The following is a 21,900-nucleotide window of genomic DNA, read 5'->3' as shown; positions in this document are numbered from 1 at the left end:
TTGGTCCTTCATAAACAATGTTCCTTGAATCTCTGTATTGTGTCATGCTCGAGGCAAAAAGAGAAGGGGTCCTGAACTACAGAGGAGGGGAAACATTTGGAATAAAAGGGTAATTTGTTTAAAAATGCCCTGTGTTTCATAATATTTGTCTTTACTCTTCTCATTCTCGTTTAATCTCTCACCTCCTGCTCATTTTGTTGTTTTGTCACCAGAAAAAAACATTTGGAAAGTATTCAGGTTCACATAATTAATTTATTTTTTTTTTCCAAAAAGAAAGTATGAAATGCTTGAACAAAATTAACACAATTCTTTTTCTCACAGTATGAAAATGACACATTTAAAATTGCATACATCTACTGCATACGTCACCTATTTAAATGTCCACAGCAGCATTGGTGGTGTCATGGTAAAAAGCAACGTGTTATACACACTGTGTCTGTTGGTGCAAAGGAGCAAATTGTGCACAGTACAACACTGTGTGGTACAAATATACTCAATGACAATGAGTGGTGCAATATTACAACAGTTCGGTTTTGCAGAATTTATCATCACATTAGAGTTGTTTTAGGTCTTGTCGGTTTGTTACTATCGGCACACTAATGCTTGGATTCACATATTCATGACGTTACTCAGGTATACTTCTCAACATTTTCAAATATCTGCAGTGCATGTCAGTGTCAGACTCAGATTTGCAAGGCTCATCTGAACAGAAATCTGCTGTAGGATCTAAACAGAGGATCTGTTGTGTAGGTGAGGTCGGAGAGAGTTCATTAAACTGTGTGTCCATTCTGCCACATTGAGGTCCCATCTGCCATTTAGCAGATACTGGATCCCCTTTCGGTACCACTTAGTGTCATGACACACTGCCAGTTGAATTGTCAGTGTGTACAGTTTAACTCATCATTCAACGTAGACAGATATGCCAAGAAATGGTGCAATGCTCGGTTGGAGTCCACATACTCGAGATGCAACCTTTCCAGAGTTCATTAACTCTTTTCCAGACGGCAGGCACTGATTATCTCAGAAAAGTCTCTTATGATGTCTCTTATGTTAGCATTTCCTTCTGCCCTTCTCCTTCTTCACTGGTCTTGCGTGCCTCCAGGTCCTCCTCTGAGCTGCACGCACTGTGCTGCATCCGCCTGGAGAAAATCCTGCGACGTGATTGGGCGCTGAGGTCCAGCAGGTCAAAGGAATCGGAGGAAAAGAGGCTGTCCTCGCTCACCACACTGGAGGGACGGCTGTAGCGGCCCTCTGCGCCCCCTGTGGCCTGAAAGAGCTGCTGCAAAGCCTCGGGGAACATCGTGGGGGCTGAAGACGCTGACGAGTGGCCGTCATCAGAAAGGTCCAGACTGCGCGAGAACTTGCCGTTACGTTTCAGAATACCCTTCCTTCTTCTTACTGCCTCTGTACGCATGGTTGGACTATGTTCTGCTGCCGGAAGACAAGTGTACTGTTTGTGGGAGTACAAATCATCTGCATCACTCTCTTTAACTCCTGCCCCAGAGCCTCTTCTTTCTAAGGAAGAACCATAACCTGACTCCCCTCCGTACAGGTTCTTAAGTATCCCCTTCTTGGGCATTTTAGAAGAGGGCTGACTGAATGTAGAGGGGGGCGGCAGGCTGGTGGACAGGACTTCAGCATGGGCAAGTGCATGTGTTCGATAAGTCTGAGGAGCAGCGTTGCACGGTTGGGAGGGGGAGTTTTCTTTTGGAGGGTTATGAAAGACTGAGTCAAAACTCCTCTGGGGTTTCAGAATACCCTTGGGTTTCTTCCTTTCAATGGTGGAAGTGGCTGAAGCCACAGCGGAGGAGGCCGCTGTTGCACAGACACCACCGCACGCTCCGAGTGCAGTCTGGGGAATTGCGTTCTCCTTGCGTGACTTCCTGAGGCTTGACATTCCTCCGCGTACCCTTCCCCCTGCTCCTCCTCCTCCACGATCACCCTTCAGAGGTAAGCTGAAGTAAAAGGGGTGGGGAGATGGATGGGAGGACTCAGAGGATAGGCACCCTGGGTCAACTGTCATACTGCTGGTAGCAGCAACCCGATTCTGCCAGTCAATGTAGCGAGCTAACAAGGGGGATGGGCAGTCTTGGTGTGGAGATGAAGGGCAGTCACACACACTCTCCTCATAACCCCAGTTCACCCACCAGTGATTGGCCACGTCCTCTATGGTGGCCCTCTCATCCACACGCACTGTCAACAACCAGTTGATAAGAGCGCAGGCGTCTGGAGGGAACAGAGTCAACAGTTATTTATAGAAGTGGAACTAATGAAAAGTAATGTGTATAAAAGGATACTAGTAACAACAACACACAAAGCAATCACATATGATACATAACGTTAATAGAGCAAGACATGGACAATGTAACGGTGTACCTGAGGGGGGGTTGGGTCTCCGATAGCGACCTTGGCTAATCTGCTCTGTGAGCGTAGTGTGACTGGCCCCATCAAATGGCATGCTGCTGTACACCAGGGAATACAGTAACACCCCCAGTGCCCAGCAGTCCACCTAGCACACAGAAACACAGATAATGAAGAACATCCTACGCACACAACTCTCATAAAATTCAGGATTCAAGTTAATATGATGAGGCTGGATATGATTTGATTTCATTTCAACATGACAAAAGTAAGGAGAGAGCTTCATGTTTAGATTTTCTATTAACATTCAGCTTTATAGAATCTAATAGAATTGAAAATTGAGTTTTGCCCGACCCATACTGAGGTTCCTCTGCAGCATATATAGTTGCAATAAAAATATTTATTTAAAAATGGTTCAAATAACTATGTGTAATGCAAAAGGTAGTGCTGAATCCACTAAGATTCACCTGACTGCAGTTTCCCTCAGCTCTACAGAGAGTTTTAGCATCTTTAAGCTCATTATTTTGGTTTTACAGCCCACAACTTTACAGTTTTTGGTTCAGTCTTACCACTCTCATCAACTTGTAGCAGCTAGCTGTGAACATTTTGCAGTATTTGGCTGAAGGGCAACATATTTCCAAAACAGAGCTTAAATGGGGGTGAATACTGGACTTTTTCCCCTGATATACTTTGTGTTGTGTGGCCAGAAACATGACTCACAACAAATGCTAATGTTGCTTTGTGTGTGTTGGATGTATAAATAGGCAACTGTAACTATTGTTAGACAAATTAAACTTGTGATAAAGTGATAATATCTCAATGTTGTGTTTACAGCTTTTTGCACTACCCACAAAGTGGCTAAAAAAACCCAATTGCTTTAAACACAAAAACAAAACCACATGTGGTGACACTAACAAGTGATATCATCTCAGCTCACCAGCAACAGCACTTAGTACAAACGTCACACTATGATGTAACCTAATGCTGGACTCAAAATGTTGGCGAAGAGGATTTCATCAGGAGACAAGAAAATGTGTTTTGTTGACCCACCTCTGGCCCCTGGTATGGCAGGCCTTTCACTATCTCTGGAGCAGCGTAGAGTGGACTTCCACAGTATGTCTGCAGCAGACTGCCCTTCTGGAAATGATTGGAAAGGCCAAAGTCAGCCAGCTGTGAAGTAAGAAAAAGAGACGACATGAATTCCTTCGTGTAGGCTTACTGCTTCTGAGAGCGTATGTGTGTGTTCATATTTTTGTGTCAAGTGGACAAAAGGATTGATGTGACAGCAAGTCCCAGTCACAGATGACATAACTACCTAACAGCTGTCATACTCAGTACTCAGATCTCAGTCCAGACTTATGAACTAATCACACTGAATCCTTCATAACACTCACACTCATCCTCACGCAATTCAGATTCCTTTTCAGTGAGTACGACTGCAGACTTTTACCCATGTGGTAAAAACACAATAACTCAAAGCAATTCCTTTTAAAGGAGCCAATAATAGGTATGCTGAGCTTTTTCCAGAGTAAGTGTGAGTGAGGAAAGAGAAGAGGGCCAAAAACATCAGGCTGCTTACACTCACGTAACGGAACAATCACTCACTCAAGGCTGCGAGTGCCATACGCAGACATACCGAGGCTCCTCTCTATCTGAAGAGATTATTAACATGCGCACCAGAACACTATCAGCCCCGCTGGTGTTAGAAATACTCAACATGACAGCTTTATTTCCGTGGAACCGAGGCACAGGGAAACAGAGACCTCACAGATGGAAGATGACACTGTATACGAGTCAGCTCACAGTTGATATTATACATACAGTGACAATAATGATGTGTAGACTGAAAATGTGAGTTGTGCTGTTTATATTGCTTCACTTTCTACAAGCTATGCTGTGTATGTGTGTGTCAGAGTCCTACAGTGTTAATACACATCTGTATGAGGCTCCTGTACTCTCACACACATACGTACATCGCTCACTCTTTTTTCTAAACATACAAACGTCTCCCGTACACGTGTCCGGGAATTACATAGACTGTTGTGAGAAGTTACTTTCTGTTATATACATGCTGTGCTGAAACAGATCATTGGTAAATGTTCTACAGTTGTTCACAGCCTGTTGGGGAAATTTTCACAAGCTGCTGTTTGAGGTGAAAATATTGTGTAAGGATGGAGTTTAGCCATTTTTTGTGGCTTTATATAATTAAACAAACTACCATCTTGTATACTGAATAAAAAACTGATTAGATCTTGGAAAAGTTATCATGTCAGTGTCTGTATTTTATTCAATATCAATTAAGGATTCACTTTTCAACAGAGTGATTGTTTTTTGATTGATTACTGAAATGATGGATTTTGTAGCAAAATTTCATTATAGCAGTGAGTTGAAAAAATAGATCCTGTAGCCTCATGTGTCCATTCTGCATGAATACATCATAGTTTTTATCCAAGTGTACTTTTTCATGTTATGTGCTTAATGGGTGAATAAGGGTTTATTCACCTCTAGTTGCTGTTAATTTTTTTGTCCAGTGCCTTAAAAGATAGGTTCACATTTTTTTTCAAGTCTGCCTTAAAACAATAGTCAGGTGTCCAAATGAACATTGAAACAGCTTTTGCTTGCTGTAATTCCTGCTGTTCATACTGACCATTATAAGATCTCCAAATGTGCTTACAATGTAAGTGATGGGGGACAGAATGCACAGCCCTTGTTTTGGGAAAAAATGTATTTGAAAATGAGGGTATTTGGCATTAAAAAGGCTATCTTTGAAAGATATTGACTTGATTTGACTAATTTGGATGGCTCAAGCCTCATAGTATCTTCAAATAAGCTTCTGAATACATTTTGGCACAGAAGGATGGCTGTGGATTTGGTCCCCTATCACTTACAAAGTACATTATGAAGGGATCTCTTAACATTATTGTATGAACAGGAGGGATGATTACAGCAAGAAAAACGTGTCTGTTTGTTTGGGCCCTTGAAAATTGTTTTAGGACAGACTTGAACAATTGTGAACCTATCTTTCAAGACATTTCTAATACAAAGGCTATGAACTGTATATCTGGTTGAAAACAGTATATGTGAGGTGTCTTTTAACTGTTGAAAGTTGTGTAATAATATAAATGAAGCAAACACTTTCAAAATGCTCAGTTCAGAAAACAGAAAAACTGTGTAATCTGTGACTACAAATTTGACCAAGATACAGCATTTTACCTCACACGTCTGTCTGTACATGCTGTCCACACATGCCATTAAGCAGGCAACTTGTGCAGGCATAACACGCACATGCATTGCACAGAGAGTAGGTCATTTCCTGCAGCGGATGCTGTTAAAGGCCGATGTGGTGAACTCGAGGTTTGTAATGAATGAAGGGCTGCTGAGACGTCTGCACATAGTGTTTTCTTTCAGACAGACAGAACATACTTATACTAAAACCCTTCGATTGGAGCGATTGCCACTGGATTCCCTGCATTCTCCTTGGCCGTGTGCAGCTCCCATATAAGGAGAGGAGTACCCAAATAAGGCAAAAAATGACCCCTTGGTTCTTTTATAAGACCTGGCACTATGTTTGTGCTGGTTCAGTGTGCATAGCTTAACAACACATTAAAGTTACTGTGGGCTGAAAATGTTCCAATGTATGTTCTGAATGTGCATTTTATTTTCGAGCTGGAAAGATAATCCATTACCAGCTGCACTAACTCTCCGACTCTATGCCTTTATGTTCCAAAACAAAAGTACAATCAGGGGACTTCAGACAATTCATTATAATAACTCATGATGTATTTGACTCTCATCAACAATCCCTTTGAAGAGGACTCACCTATTTTATTTTATACATAAATAAATTATATAAATGTGTGGTTTTTGGAAGAAAACTCAACATTTATTTTTCCAAAACATGCATGATGCTTCTATTTTAAAAAGTGATATGAATGGTCAGGTTCGTATGTTCAAGCAATCTTACCTTTACATTCAGATCTTGATCTAAAAGGATGTTCTCCAACTTGAGGTCTCGATGCACAACACCATTCTGCAAGAGAGCAGAGACACGTGAGGTCCTGCGTTCCTCCTCCCTCGAGTTTACAGTCAGATGTTTTCTCTCTGCATGCAAACTTAAGTCTGAAATGTCTGAAGTTTACAATATAAATTCAGCCTGTGGTGCACGGGACGTTTGTCTTTCATTTATTATTTTATGACCATTAACATTCCACTCGGGCCTTGTGTTGCAGGGCCATATGTCGGACGTAACATTGAGCCTTGAGAGAGGCTCTCAGACTGTTTAATCGTCATCAAGCATGAGGAAGTGCTTTGTTTGGGTTAATTCATCTGATGAGATGCGATTTGATCCTCTGATGGCATTAAGCACCTGGGAGTCAACGAGAGGCCACAGAATGTAGACAGCTGTGGGGTGCGGTGACAAAAGAGTCAGAGTACACTGGAGGTTCGACTGGAGGAAAAGGCTGTCGCAGGATCACCATTTCATCAAGCGTTTTTCCCTGTTATTGAGTCGGTAGTACATCATAAGAGGAGACAATGTCACTATAGATCACTGTGGCCACCCAGGAAGTCGTGTGACGCAGGGAAACTTTAAACGTTACTGTCAGTTTCTCTTAAAGCCACAGGCTAATGAGCCAGAATAGCCTCCTCTCTATCGTTAATTACATCCTCCTCAGAGCACTTAAGTGGAGGAAATGACCCCATGACCTCAGACAATGCTCTGTGTACAGTATGTACGGTATGTAAGCCTGCATGTGTGTGTGTGTGCAAGGCAGAGATGAAGGGAAATAAAAGAAGAAGAAAGAAATCTATGTGGTTAACCAGATTATTATTATTATAGCTATTGATTTATGGATTATAGCAACAACAAAAAAAAAGCAGTAAAATGACTCTGAATTATTTTAATTTTTCTCTCGAAGATAATCCCTCCATGTGCCCTGCATACCTCAGAGGCATATTCAATAATTCATTCATGCCGGAACACGCATGTCTATTTTGGGACAATATTTCAGGGCACGAGGAGCACAAAATCCACCTCCTGCATACTACAAAGCTACGGGATCTGAATGATAATCTCTGTGTTTAATGTGAGGAATTCACAAAGGAACCAAACTGCTAAAATAAGAATTATATAAAAACAAAAACATCTCTGTCATATCCAACTCAGCTGACTGTGAGGCACAGATACCCGCTTTTACTGTAATGTACTTCTTCTTTCTTAATAGGATTTGACTATTTCCTTAGTAATTCCTGTTTTCTGGCACGGAGGTAGATTTTACGTACACAGCAATAAAACAAAGTAGAGTTTGTTCGTTTACCAGGGCTTACAGTAATGTTGAAGGAGGATGGAAGCTCATATAGAGTTTGTGAAATGTGTCAGTGTGTGAGTGTGACGGTAAAAAATAATCAAGGCTCTTAACCCAGAGAGATCTGAAAACTCAAGTCAACTTTTTTCTGCAGTATTAGGATTAGGATTTAGTGGATTTAGTGGTACTGTATTTGCTTGTGCACAGTTGAATACTGCTGCATGCAGTTCAGCACGTGGATACATGTGGTTCCCTAATTCATACTGAATTCCGGTGGTGGTGCATTTGCAGAAAGTATGTGTGTATCAACAGAGTGTACGTGTGTGTGTGTACCTTGTGGCAGTAGTGGACAGCAGATGTGATTTGTCTGAAGATGCTTCGGGCTTCTGTTTCTGGCAGTCTCCTCTTCTCCTGGATGTAATCGTACAGCTCTCCTCTGCTGGCGTACTCCATCACTATCACGATCTTATCCCGGCTCTCGAACACTGCACAAGACGCAGGACACATTGACAGTGTGTTATTGTGTTGCTCAGGCTATTCTGCTTGTGTGGAAATGGAGCTAAAAAGACCATGAATAATTAAGAGCCTGGAAGCTTGATATGTGTGGATCAATGTATATGTCTTCTATATGAGTCTGTAATTTGGTATTCTTGTGGTAAATGTGTTTGAGTCTGCTTTTTTTCTTTCTATTGCTGAAATTTTGTACTGCTTCATGTTGTGTACTCAAATTTTTACAGTTTTTTCGAATCACTACCCAAATCTCACTTTTACATGACTCTATATAAACTGAGAAGGAACCTGAAATCATGCACACTGTCTATCATTTTTACAAGTTTCATAAAGTAAAAGTGTCCCGCAGGTTAACTGAAGTCTACAACATAGTTACATATGGAGGATTGCTGATTCCTTTTTGATATTTTTACCCTTAATTACATTTAGGTATCTCGCAAAAATATAAATATACTGAATGTTACAGACATTTAAAGGATAAGGCTGGAGATACCATATTTTATAGTTTTGTATTTGTCAACAAATTCTACGAATAGACCAAAAACCAACAAAGCTACAATGGCAAAGAGGGAGAAGCTAAGTTAAGCTTTGCTTCACAGCAAATACTTGTTAGTAGGATCAATCTATTGCAGGTTTTGTTATTCAAATGGGATTTGTTGACCGTAAAAAATATGGAATACCAGCAGCCTTATCCTTTATTGGCAATGTTGCACAACACTCCTATAAACACTGCTATGTGTGTCAGGCTGATATGACCAATGTGTTAAAGGAGTATGACACCTACTTTGATTTCACAGTAACTCTTATCTGTACTGTTCGTCACTGATAATAAATCAAATTTACAAGACTTCTCACTTTCTGTGCAACATTCAGAGTCCAAAACTCTATTTGGTGATGACACTTAATACTCAATCACAACAATATTTAGGACTTTAGGTGTGTGTGTGTGTATGTGTGTGTGTGTGTGCTTATAGTCTCACCCTCGTGAAAGCGTATGATGTTGGAGTGCCTGAGCGAGGAGGTGATCTCAATCTCTCTCTGGATGTGAATTCTATCCAGGTCGTCAGTGATGCGCTCCTTGCGGATCGACTTGATTGCCACCTGAAAAAAGAATACACACTACTGAGTCTACAAAGAATCAAATCACACATATTTTGATCGCTCTGGTGATCAGGTGTGGATGGATGGTAGCTAAACAAAACTAATCTTTCTAGAGAGCCCGTCTTTCACAGCAGCAGGTCATCAGGGGACAGTTGTTACCCTGGTGATACTATGTACAACCCTTGCTGCTGTTGTTGTTGTTGTTGCCCATTTTCACAGAACTCGTGCCAGCCAACACAGATTCCTCTTTAATTAGTTCCTCTGCAAATCCACCAATCAACTTTCCCCTTCACTTCCCTCACAACAACTCGAGTAGATGCACAGTTCATGCATGGAAACAAAGACATATATACATACATACTGTTGACACAGTTACACTCACATGCACACACACATACACAAATAAAATCTCTGGGTATTAGATGTGATTATGTGGTTTTAAAGGCTGGATGGTGAGAGCAGGTCTCCTGTGATCTGAGCACGCTCAGAGGCAGAAGGTTGACAGCTGCACTGTTCACACTCTGCTCCCTTAATCCCAGGCACTCACTGTACCCCAATGTAACCCCCAACCACCGAACACACACACACACAGCAAATCAGACACCCCAACATCAGCCATTAAACCCTTTAACTGTCACCAAAACACCACCATAAAAGGACAAGACAGAGGTCATAAGACATCAGGGTGTTCTGTTTAGAAATACAATAAAATAAAATATATGATGGAGAGCGAGAGATGTGTTATAAGGAGTTGGATAAGCTACAGGACTACTTTATGAGGTTGACATCCTAACATAGCACTGTTCAAACCTCTGTTTAATTCTGTCAAACCCTCGATTGTCCCGATGGGCAAACAGGCCTCTTCCATGGGTCACAGCTCTGGCATTCTCAGCTGCCGGAAAAAGAAGCATCTACGAGACATTGGAAGACACAATTCACACGCTCCAATGGTTATGTAACACAACACAAACACACTCCAGGGAACTACCGGACTAAACTGACCTATAACTGATATGACACTATCCAGCAAAAGGGAGTATTTGACTTTTTCGGTTTATATCTTTTCTAAATTCAAGTGTAAATGATTTTTCTTCTTGCATCACCAGACACTCCAGACTGATGTAGCATCTCTGTCAGACCAGAGGTGCTGGGTCAGAGACTAACCCACTCATATTCAGTGGTTGTCAGCTGAATGGCGCACGTCCAAGCTTGGGGAGCTTTTAACATGTGCGGTACGCTTGCATGCCCGTGAATGTTTTCTGACCCAAATACCTGCTGGTTGGGGAGGCGATGTGAGGAAGGGAAGGGGAGAATATGAAATAAGCTGCAGGGATGAGAAAGGAGGGCGTAGGAGGCAGCACACAGCAGGAATAGATAAAATAGTAATACTGTATGTCAAAGTCTGTCAACTCAGGGCTCCTGGGGGGAAAAAAAGTACTTCACCGTCCCTCTAAGTCATGACTTACCCACTGTTCTTGGCGTTATGGCCTGATCAGCACAGCACAGAGACGAGAGACACACTCTGGGCATTGTTCACCCTTCAGGGCACTAAGAGCCTTTTTGAATGGGCACGTGTGTGAGGAGGAAGTGTGGTTATGTGCGTGATCTCATCGATGTGCATGCAAATGTGCAACATATGCGTCATGTCTCAGTATGACCTCTAAAATATCCCTCTACCGAACAATGTCTCATTGTTCATCCAAACAATGTGCTGAGTGTGAGATATTGGCTGAAAATGCCAAACTGTAACTAGATGCAAGTAGGAAACATAAGTAGCTACAGTAAGTGTATTAGTCATGCAGATATAATCAGATGTTCTTTTACAATATCAGAGAATGTGGATAGTTGAGGAACATACCACGCATGTTGTAATGGTACAGTCAATACAGATGTACAATATATAAAGAGACATAAACTAGACAAAGTTGGTCATTTTCTTTCCTGTTCTGCTCTTCTTCTACTTCTTCCGGCGCTCACTCACTTCCTGTCCATTATTCCCACAGATGACTTCATGCACACACACATACTCTCATGTATACACACATACGCATCCCAAGAGCCTGAGCATCAATAAAGATCCCTGGTGCATCTGTGAAGGATTTAACAGCAGGATTATACAGGATCCTTGCCAAATAAACCCTTGACCTCACAGACACAGCCTTAAGTTGTCCCTTTCCATAACCAGGAACTTCACAGCTGTGCCGTATATTGATGAGGGGGATACGAAAAGGACAAATACACAAACTCAGTTGTATATCAAAATTGTTTTGTGTCATTTTTTAAAGAAAAAAAATGCTAAACCTCTGTGGTTTCAGCTTCATAAATGTGAATATCTTCTAGTTTCTTTAGTCTTCTGTGATAATAAACTGAATATCTTGTGTGTCATGGACCGTTGGTTGGGACAAAACCAGACCAAAACACTAATCGATTAATCAAGAGAATAATCGTTGCAGCCCTAAACTCAGTACAATAACACAAGTAGGTCTGAACAATACTGTTTCTGCATCAAAATCCAAATGTTCTAATGCACAAAATAAATGATTTTACTGTTTGATAGAAAACTAGTTAATCTGATAAATAGCATTGCAAACTGATTCATATATTGTAGCAACAACAACCCAAACAACATCTGGTTTGGGTTTTTGTATCTAAAAAGATGAGAGAAACTGTCAAAAAGAAGAATTGTTGGTTGGTGGAAAAATGCAGTGTCTGCTAGCTGGAAGTATTTTGGTCTTGAAAAAAAAACATGTGAAGCAAAATAGGTGCACTTCTTTTCTTTTCTGAATGGAAATACAGATCTGACAGATTAGGAGTAGAGTCAGGCTCAGTGTAAATGACCTACAACAGATTAGTGACCCTGCATACCCAAGACCCAGTATCCATCACCTTTTCCTTCCATTTCACCCTGTACATTAGTCACATTCCCTTCCTGCAGCAACGCAGAAGAGACACTCAGACATTTTTCCTGAAACAGTCTCAAACCGACTCTTTAATCTCTTCCTCCTCCTCCTCTTCTTCGCTCTAAAACTGCCTCCTTCTTTGCATCCTCCCCGCACTCAGACAACAGCCCCCTGGTCTTGTTTCCAAAAATAATGTCCGTTTTGTTTCAAAGAATCCTTGGTATGTACCGGCTACAGGCTCCAGGAATTCGGCATTTTCCCTTGCCCTACCAAACCCACTCACCCTGCACACACACACACACACAAACACACACACACACTCACACACAGCATAGCTGATTCTTTCTGCTCTCCTGTCTGTTTATTCTTCCATCAGTCTCCTAACTGTCTTCTGTCTTTCACTCCCTCTCTCGGCCCTTTCTTATTCACAGATGCAGGTCTCAGACTTACAGGGAAAGCAGCCAGAGGAATTGTGCCAGCCTCACTTCACCAATCCCATTGTGAAAAAGATTATCCCTATTACAGTGTGTTTGTTTACTAAAAAACACAGGGGGAATTTGGGGCTGACGGGGTCTCTGTCTCTTTGTGCTCAGATCCTAACAGAGGGACGGATTAAGGCCTGACTGTAGACATAAACCCTGCGATTATTCAAAGTAATCTGGCACCGCATTCTGTTTTTAACCTGGATATTCAGAATGCAAAGTTAAACAGAGGCATATTATATTATTACTGTATTTACGTCTGTGTGTGTGTGTCTTTGTGTGTGTGTGTCTTTGTGTGCTGGTAAAGAGGGTCAGACTCCTATTGGAGGAGAGACCTATTGTAGTAATTTTATCCCCTTGTTCAAGTGCTGAGTGAGTCAGACCAAAGGCATCTCAGCCTGGCAGCACAGGAAGGAAGAACTGGGTTCAGCATCAAGCCATGAGCTCACCCACAAACACACATACACACACACGCACACACACACACACACACACACACCATCCAGGAGCCTAACTCCACCTCCAAATCAATATTTATGTTGCATATTTTGTATGTTTTTAATGGTGTGTTGTGCTATGCGTAGTGTATGTGCTTTTGCTGTTCCTTGAGAGAAGCCAAAGATAAATTTCCACTCAGGTGGAAAATAAAGTCAAACAATCAATAAATCAGTAACCAACAGGCAACATTCTGGGCACAGAAACAAATACCTCAGTGCACACAAACACACACACACACAAACACACACACACAGTCAAGTTTCCATCACTTCATTACACTGACTTACATTCATTTTCTGGAGACTTCCATTATCCAAATCATATCCACTACTTGCCTAACCCTAAACCTTCATCCAAAAGTCTTCATCCCAAAAAACATGAATAATACATGGTACACACACACACACACACACACACACACACACACACACACACACACAGGGAGACTGCTGAAGACCTCCTGCGGAGACAAGACCTGGAGCTGCATAGTCACATTTCTGTAAACCTTTTTGTGTGGGTTTGCCATCAGAGAGGGTTCAGAAATATTGGTTTTAATAACATGTCTATCATACAGCAACATATTATTCTCCAGGGTAGGCTAAATAAGGATTAAAAAACATCTGTTACACACATCATATTCAACACTCACTGTCTTCAGGCTTGCTCTCTCTACCGCCCTCTTCACTTTGCCGTAGGTGCCTTTACCCAGAGTCTCCATCACCTCATAGCGGTGCTTCAAGTTGTGTTTGTGCTGGTGCTTCTTCACTTCCATCGGCGGCGCTTTGGCAGTCGTTGCCGCCTCCATGTCTGGGTCTTTCAGCCGGCTGTCCGCGCTGCAGGGACGGCGGCTGTGGAGCCTGTTAGACCGCTCGGACTCCGCGTCCTGCAGACAGCCGAGCTCGGAGCGGTCGCTGGTGTTCATTGCGCCTCTGCTGTCCGCCTCGCGTCTGCCCATCCTCTCTGCGCACCTGTCAGGAGCAGCCTCCAGTGGGGACCAGATCCCCAAATTACTTTAAGCTCAGAACAAAAGCAGCTGACGTGTTTGTTTGTGCGCCAGAAGTTGCCCATATAGAGCGTTAACAAAACTAATCTAATGGCTTAAAATTAACACATTTAGAGAACTCATCCGATCCATCTGAGCTGCAGCCGCACTTTCTTCTCTCTCTGTCTCTCTCTCCCCCCAAAAAAACACAGCAACAGGAGCGCTGGGAACCACATGGTCCGGAGCGATGGGTGGAGCCTCCTCATTCCACAGCCAGCTGTCATAGCAACATCCAGGCGCGTCACACTGATTTTGGATCATTTTGGGTTTTCCGACGGGGCTCGTATTTGACCAACTCCACAGCAGGAGAGAGGGGAAGAAGGCATGTCTGGAATGTCAAGCGGGTCAGACACTCACCCTAAATCCGCCACTTCAATCAGACATGTTTGTTGATGCTTGGCTATGCGGTGAGCTCAGAGAAAATAAATCTTGGACAAGAAGTTGGGAGGAAGCAAAAGCTTTGAAGTCAGAGAGACAAAGTAGGTTTATGGTAGTTGGAAAGACTGAAGGACTTAATTCATTTGTTTTTATTCCAAATTTACATGTAAATAACCAAGAAACATAAAAGGATGCTCATCTGTGGAAAGGCAACTTAACTGGTACATATTTATTACCCTCATATAGTCTATAAAGACCATGAAAAAGCTGCTCTTTTTATGATAACAGGATATAGAACTACTATAAAATAAGACATACTTAAGTTAATCATTTGTCATGGCTGTAGCATCTGTGGAACACTTAACAAATCATTTATTGACGCTTTCCAGTCAGTAATAACTGTAAAATATCTTCTTCTTTTTTTGGTAATAACTGCAGACTTGATTTCTTATAAATCACTTTGCAACAAGAAATCAAGTCTGCAGTAACAAATGTTAGTATATCATTATTATACTCTGCATCCTTCCTTCAGAGGGCAGGATGGTCAAAAGAGTCCAAATGCTAATTCACGCAGGGACAAAGCAAAGGAATTTGAAGGACTTTTTGTCCTGAATGTGGGCTCACAACTTTGAAACCCAAAATGTGTTTTTATTAATACATTATACTGCGTTATCACTGATCCATAAAGAATTTAAATGGCTTATTAACATAAATAATTAGTAAAAGCTTAATAACTCTTTAAAAGTCTGCTGTCTTGTAAGTTTTTCTATGGTCATTGGTGCAGTTGCTTAAAACACCACATAAGCTTTGGTGACAATCATGCTCTTGTCTTTTTGTGGTCATGTGATTAATGATTCTTGAAAAAGCAAAGGAAGTGTGACATTGTTAAAGTGCTGCAAAAGTGTCTGACTTTGACCCCAGAGACCATAGTTCACATCCTGCCTCCCACCAACAGTAAATGTTGCTGAGCATGATCATTTCACACTCTTCCTGTCGGTTTGGTTGTCTAAACTTTACCAAACCTTAACTATAAAGGTGTAAGATCAGAAAATGCTCACCCAAGCAAAGTAGGTCATATGAGTCATTTTGGATAAAACTGTCGATTTTTTCTTTTAGGTATGAGGATTTGTTGATTGTTAAAATTTTTTTAAAAACTGTGCTTTGCAAACATTTTCCACCTCAGTTGCTTTGTTCAGCAAACCAACAGCAAATGACAAGACATCCAGATTTCACATGTATATCGACCTTGCTGTTGATTTATGTGATTTCCGGGTTTGGATAAAGCTGTATGACGTTTAGAGGACAGAAGCTCCCACACACGCTGGCTCCTGGCATTGTTGTTACTCAGAGTCAGGAGGAGATTAATTAGGGTGTGAAGAGGTCCCGAGGATTGAGGTTAGCCACCAGACAGACATCATAGCTGTCGTGCATCGCTGCTCGTCTTTCCACCACTGTCCACACATTGTCTGCGGGGTCCAACTCCAAAATCTCCTTGGTGATGATCTCATAACGGCCTGCAGTCATGGGAGAAAGTATGTAAGTTATGGCTGACCAAAATGGAATTTGCAGAGATACTGCCGCATCAGTTAGTTGGCGTTCCCTAACTCTGATGCAGATGCAGTGGGCCTTGTGTTTGTGCAACAGGAAACATTTCAGCCAGAAAACAGCCATTTCAACATTAAGTTAAACTGATGAGATGTTTAAAATAGCATTGACGGGCATTCATTAACTGACCAGCCGCCTTGTAGTATCCACAGAGGTACAGCTTTCCCTCCACTACTCCAGCATTTGAAGCGTTTGTTCGGAGGGAGAGTAGGGAAGTGGGCAGCGTCGGTCCTGCCCTCCAGGTGTCTGTGTCCGGGTTATAGATCTCTACAGAGCTCAGGCAGCGACGTGATTGTCCACGGTCCTCTCCATCGCATCCTATGCCACCTGAAGGACACACACACATCACTTTGCTTGGTTCTTTCCCACACAGCAAATATATTTAGGAGCACAATAGCAGTCTGTCTTGTTGTCTGACCTAGTATGTAGATTTCTCCATTGAGGACAGCTGAGCCGCAGCGGTACCTGGAGTACTTCATCCTGGCACACTCCGTCCACCTGTCCTTACCAGGGTCAAACTTAAACAAATGGTTACTCAGCTTGTCTGGCTCTTCATCTGGCAGGTGCTGAGGGAAGTGAGGAGAGAAGAGAACAAAAGGAGAAAATGGGGTGAGAAGTGAGAAATGAGATGTTATATCCTTGAGGAAACAGAGAAGGAGAGAAAGCGAATGTCAAACTGAATCACTATCTGACTGTAAATAATTGGGTTGCTTTAAAGCCACAATGTGCTAGATTTTTTATGAGTTAATAACGTCATTCATATAATTCTTATTACATAAGTTTTCATAGCGGAAAATCAAGACAATCCTGGTGATAATTGGTGCATTGCTGCCTGCCACAGTGTCTTTTTCAAGGGGACATATTGTGATTTTTGTGGTTTTCTGTAATTTACATATATATATATATATATATATATATATATATATATATATATATATATATATATATAATGTCGGATATCTATGCTAAACATGGTCAAAGTACCAAAACTCAAGCTTAACTTATATAGAAATGCTGCCTGCAAGTAATAAGCTTTATTGGCAATGTTTTTTTCTACTTTGCTAAGGTTGATGCCCAGCTTTTTCCATGTGTTGTTTGCATTGTCTACTCTATTATTTCGGATTGGATTTTGGCTCAAACATGTACGGATGTATTTAAGAAGTTAACACTCCAAGAAAAGAACAAGAAAAAGTAGTCAAATCCTACAACTATGGTTTACGTGGCCTCCCGAGCCAGCAAAAGTGTCCCGAGGGGTAGTTTCCAAGAGCCCACTCTGTCCTGATTCCAAGAGAATCAGGACAGAGTGGCCTCGGAGGGGGGATTTAAAGAGACAGAGGCTAAAACGGCCTGTTTCAGACAGAGGTTGAACTGAGGAGCAGCACAAATGGTCAGTAAGGAGTTTTTTGAACTGGAAATCATGCAAAGATATTAGGGCCCCAGACTAAAATTATAGAACTGTAAATGTGTATAATATGTCCCCTTTAAAATCCTGCTGGATACTATTTGAATACTTTAATTAACTTTAATCTACCACTTGGGGGCGCCAAAGTGAGGAACATTTACAAATTCTACACATGGTGGCTTTCAATCACCATTACGGATCCCTGTGGGGAAAATCTCTTGTTACTTTTCAACAGGCTAGCCTGCCCTTGATAATGAATAAATGTCCTCTTGCTCAAGGAGACTTGTATTGACTGCAGAACAATGTTTATTCTTCTTTATTCTGTACCTGTGGTGTCCAGCCCCCCAGCACAAAGAGATGGTCCTTCAGGGTAATGGTGCAGTGGCAGGCTAAAGGGAGCGGCAGAGGAGCGAAGCTGAGCCAGCTGCCTCCTCTTTTCAGTGACCATCTCTCCACACTGTCTGTGATGATGTAATGATTATGTACTTTCATCTGACCGCCTATCATATAGAGGGAGTCACCTAGCACCCCTAAAGCATACATGTCCCTGTATGCTGCTGAGCACAGCTCCACCCAGCTGTTCTTCTCCGAATTATCATACCTGGAACATAAACATGCAGATCAGATCTAGCATTAAATGCAATCCATTAAAAAAAGGGATTTCTCACACACACCTGTAGATATCCACCCTCTTCATCCTGTGTTGGTCTTCTGCCTCTATGGCCACCACTATGTTGTTGTCTCGTGTCACAGCCCCCACTGTGATCTGGCCCATGCCCCCAGAGCCCCTCAGTGGAGAGGGGATGTAGTAAGTCCTTCTATCATGGGGGGCAAAGCAAAAGCTGAGGTCAGCAAGTCCTCCACGGCGGGCAGGCACTCCCTCCTCATCCACCCCACCTAAGCAGAGCAGCAGGTCAGTGGTCTCCATGCCGTAGCGAAGGGCTGGCCGAGGCGGAGCTGATGTCTGACAGAGACCTGACGTCTGGAGAGCAGCATCAATCATCCCAAAGCACTCTGCATCCCTCAGCAATACCTGGAAGATTCATTTCAAGGCACAGTAATCTATTAATCTACTAATCCCTTGATAAATGTGGATCAGGATTCTTGGCCTTTATTATTTGGCCCTTCTCTTCTCACCGGGTTTCTTCTCCTGGCTTTACGGAGGAATCCAGGGTCCACAAGTTCCAGCCGGACACGCCTGAGTAACTCCACAGCCTGAGCTTCGCTGTTTGAGTCCCCCCTGCGCTTCCCCACCCAACGAAGCACCAGCTCCAGCACAACCTCCTCCTGTGAAATGTTAAGGTCATCTGAACCCAGCAGATCCGCAAGACTTTGGGCATCCAGCTCCAGCACTTCTTCTTCCTCACAAACCTAGAGACAATCAGATAAAAACGGGGCCAAAAAACAATGGGAATGAGTGAATTAAAGAAAGACAATATGTGGAGGATGGTAGCAAATATCAAAGCAAAAACATCTCAACACCTGTGTATGACAGTGCTAAAAAGTTAATTAGTGGCAGCATTGAGTAGCTGAAAAACTAGAGTCAGAGATCAGGGGAGGCTGGCAAAATGTTACACAGCTTAACTGTGACAAGGAGCATCATCAAAAAGATCATCTGTTCTGAGCCTTTAAAACAGGTTGGTCCTACAGGGCTTATTAGACATATTATAAGGCAGGTATTTTCACAAATCATAATCAGGTCATGTTATGTCTCAGGTCTTATATCTTGGAGCCAGGAATATTTTTATGGCTCTCTAAGAGAAAATTTGACACTAGTAATACCAAATTTCCCACCTGTGCAAAGTGTTGGCAGAGATATCTAAAGGCACAGTCAGCCAGCCCAGTGGCCCCCAAGTCTCTGGCCCAGTGGTACAGACCAACACAGTTGGAAGAGTCCATACGGGCCTCCATGTGGCTCTGACACAACCTGAAGCAGTAGCAAAAATTGTCCTACACTTACTTCACAGAAGATGTTACAGGGAGGATAACATTACCATGATGCCTTTAACACTGTACAAGTCCTGCTGATGTTAGTTTATTGGAATAATTATCAACATCCTGATTCTTTTTTCCCACCTGAAGGCTCCATCTACATGGAGCAGGAAGGCAGCAGCAGCCACCCCCTGGATGTTGTCATTGGAAAGGGGGAGTTCAGCACGGTACATGTAGTCCAGTAACAGCTTCAGGCTGTGAGCAGGAGTGTCTCTGAGACATACCTCTCCTTCCTGCGTCTCTTTCAGGCCGCATGTAAACATGGCCTGTACACAGGGATTTACCAAAATACCGGAACATGACATAATTATACTATAATAGCATCATCAACATATTTGGTTGCTGACATGCTCATTAGTATCAGCTCTGGAAAACACACATCATCATATATTTTCCTGAATAAGCACAATAACTCCAACAGCCTGTATTATGCATGGCCACTTTACCTCAAAATAAGGGCTGAATGCAGACAGCACCACCTTGTGGCAAGAAAAGGGAATCCCCTCTGCCAACAACACCACATCGGTGAGTTCTTCAGCTGTTCTCATCCTCTCCAGTTGCCTGAGCAGAAGTGAGCCATGCTCTGCATGCTGCACTGGAGGATCCATGGACTGCTGCTCTGGATGTCTGCACCACTTTTGTTAGTACAGAGAGAAAGATCTTGTGGCAGAGTGGAGCCAAACACACACAAGAGAAAAAAATATGAGAGAACATCAGGGGGGAGTTTGGTTCATACACACACTTGTGCCATTCTCAACCTGAAAATAGACGAACAGTAGCACACAGTATGTTGCTACCACATCTGGTCACATCATATAAAAAGAAACCCGTGAACTGATAACTAAACACTGGGTCTCCATTTTAGATTTTCTTTGCAATCTTTGTGTGTAATTTGAGCTCAAAGCACAGCTGTAATTGGAATAATATTAAAATGGCCTGATTGAAACACTGCATTTACAGTTTCCCAAAGTGAAGAATGAAGCACTGAATTGTTATGTAATTAAGTTTGGTGTACTATATCTGACTACAAAGAACACTTGGTTCAACTTTCTCTTTTTTTCTCCAACTTAGCTAATGAATCACTACGAGATGTTTTGCTCTAGTAAGCAACTGAATGCACTGAATGCACAGAAGAAGAGGAGACACGTGGTTGTTTCAGTGAATGCAGGTATTTCAAGTATACTGATTTAATGTAACTATAGCAATCACAAAAGAAACTTGATAAAAGGTTGCAAATGAGACAGCAGATTATAGAGTAGTGGGTTGTTCAAAAGGGTCTGCATCAGAAAGTTGTTTTTGTACATTCAGTTAAAATGTATGACATACATACCATAAAACATTAAAATTAATATCAGGACAAACAGCTGAGAGGACCCTCTCAGGTTTTGTTTTGGCCTTCTTCTCTATGTTGACCAGATTCCTTAACTGTTACGCCCCTGAGCAGCTGCAGCCCACCAAATCACACTCTTGTGGAGACGATACTGACACTATCAGTGGGTGTGCTAAACATACACAGGTCACCTCACTCCAGGCAGACATGCACATGCAGTTTGCAGTATGAGCAGTAGCATGTTAGCATGACTTTAGCTAAACACATGCAGAAAGCAGCCACCATACCAGCGGTGTTCCGAGGCTATCCAGGGTCAGGATTCAGAAGTTTTTGAATTGAGATGACGTCAATTTTGTGAGACTGTTGTATTTTCAGTTGCTGGCAGGTCTGTCTTGTGTTCTGTGCTATTTGCTGTCTGTGAGTGGGGGCAATAGCATGCTCACTAGTGAAAAGGTTTAAAATAGACCAGCCAGTGCTAATCGTGCTGTTGGTCTGTTCAGGTTTCCACAAGTGGCTGGGCAAACAGTCTTTATGATCATTCAAACAAGGTTTCACCCCTTATTATTAGTGGGTTCTGAAAGACATGCAATTTTCTCTATAATTTGTTTGAAACAAATAAGAAGCATGATGTTATCAGGTACCTGACTTGCCCATTAAATAGAGAAACAGCCTGTACTCTGGAAGAAATGAGTAGAGACTCTTTGGATGCAAAAGGGGATGGAATAAATGTCATATCCAATGTGAAAAAAACATTAACCTTTCAGTTATAGACCCATCATGAGCAAAGCTTACAGACTCTGTAATTCTAGACATTTAAATAGTCTATTGATTCAAATTCAATCCAATTCAATTAAATTTATATTCATTTATTTAGCATCATCTCATACAAAAGCAGTTCAAAGTGCTTTACATAAAAAGAAACAGCAAACATGTGCAAATAAACAGAAACATCCATGCATACATACATATTAAATCACATGCATACAAACAAACATA

General features: G+C 42.1%; 2 protein-coding genes across 2 annotated transcripts; both read right to left on the bottom strand.

Annotated features, from left to right (window-relative positions):
• Nucleotides 1–232: 232 nt before the first annotated feature.
• Nucleotides 233–14,574, bottom strand: LOC137184601 (NUAK family SNF1-like kinase 1). Its single transcript, XM_067592419.1, has 7 exons — nt 13,805–14,574; nt 9,155–9,275; nt 7,998–8,149; nt 6,326–6,391; nt 3,412–3,531; nt 2,377–2,509; nt 233–2,226 (listed from the first exon to the last, which is right to left on the bottom strand). Exons 1-7 carry the CDS (start codon nt 14,108–14,110, stop codon nt 1,046–1,048), a joined length of 2,079 nt encoding a protein of 692 aa, XP_067448520.1. The 5' UTR covers nt 14,111–14,574; the 3' UTR covers nt 233–1,045.
• A 135-nt stretch (nt 14,575–14,709) lies between these two features.
• LOC137184602 (kelch repeat and BTB domain-containing protein 12-like) lies at nt 14,710–21,332 on the bottom strand. Its single transcript, XM_067592420.1, has 10 exons — nt 21,192–21,332; nt 20,021–20,234; nt 19,659–19,840; nt 19,377–19,509; nt 18,720–18,953; nt 18,257–18,615; nt 17,910–18,183; nt 16,599–16,746; nt 16,310–16,507; nt 14,710–16,089 (listed from the first exon to the last, which is right to left on the bottom strand). The coding sequence occupies exons 2-10, from the start codon at nt 20,180–20,182 to the stop codon at nt 15,941–15,943; spliced, it is 1,839 nt and encodes a 612-aa protein (XP_067448521.1). The 5' UTR covers nt 20,183–20,234; nt 21,192–21,332; the 3' UTR covers nt 14,710–15,940.
• Between the last annotated feature and the right edge of the window lie 568 nt (nt 21,333–21,900).

This window comes from Thunnus thynnus, chromosome 6 (genome assembly GCF_963924715.1).
Source record: "Thunnus thynnus chromosome 6, fThuThy2.1, whole genome shotgun sequence".
In the NCBI taxonomy this organism is placed as follows: domain Eukaryota; kingdom Metazoa; phylum Chordata; class Actinopteri; order Scombriformes; family Scombridae; genus Thunnus; species Thunnus thynnus.
The sequence above is the reverse complement of the archived record's forward strand: the minus strand, read 5'-3'. Positions and strand labels throughout refer to the sequence as shown.

Bases quoted from the DNA above. Each gene is read 5' to 3' on its own strand.
- LOC137184601 (XM_067592419.1), bottom strand. From the start codon at position 14,110: ATGGGCAGACGCGAGGCGGACAGCAGAGGCGCAATGAACACCAGCGAC. The intron at 2,510-3,411 runs GTGGGTCAACAA...TCTGTGTGCTAG, and splicing joins TGCCATACCAGGGGCCAGAG to GTGGACTGCTGGGCACTGGG. The intron at 2,227-2,376 runs GTACACCGTTAC...TGTTCCCTCCAG, and splicing joins GAGACCCAACCCCCCCTCAG to ACGCCTGCGCTCTTATCAAC.
- LOC137184602 (XM_067592420.1), bottom strand. From the start codon at position 20,182: ATGGATCCTCCAGTGCAGCATGCAGAGCATGGCTCACTTCTGCTCAGG. The intron at 19,841-20,020 runs GTAAAGTGGCCA...CCCTGTGTACAG, and splicing joins CATTCAGCCCTTATTTTGAG to GCCATGTTTACATGCGGCCT. The intron at 18,616-18,719 runs GTGAGAAGAGAA...TGAATCTTCCAG, and splicing joins AAGCCAGGAGAAGAAACCCG to GTATTGCTGAGGGATGCAGA.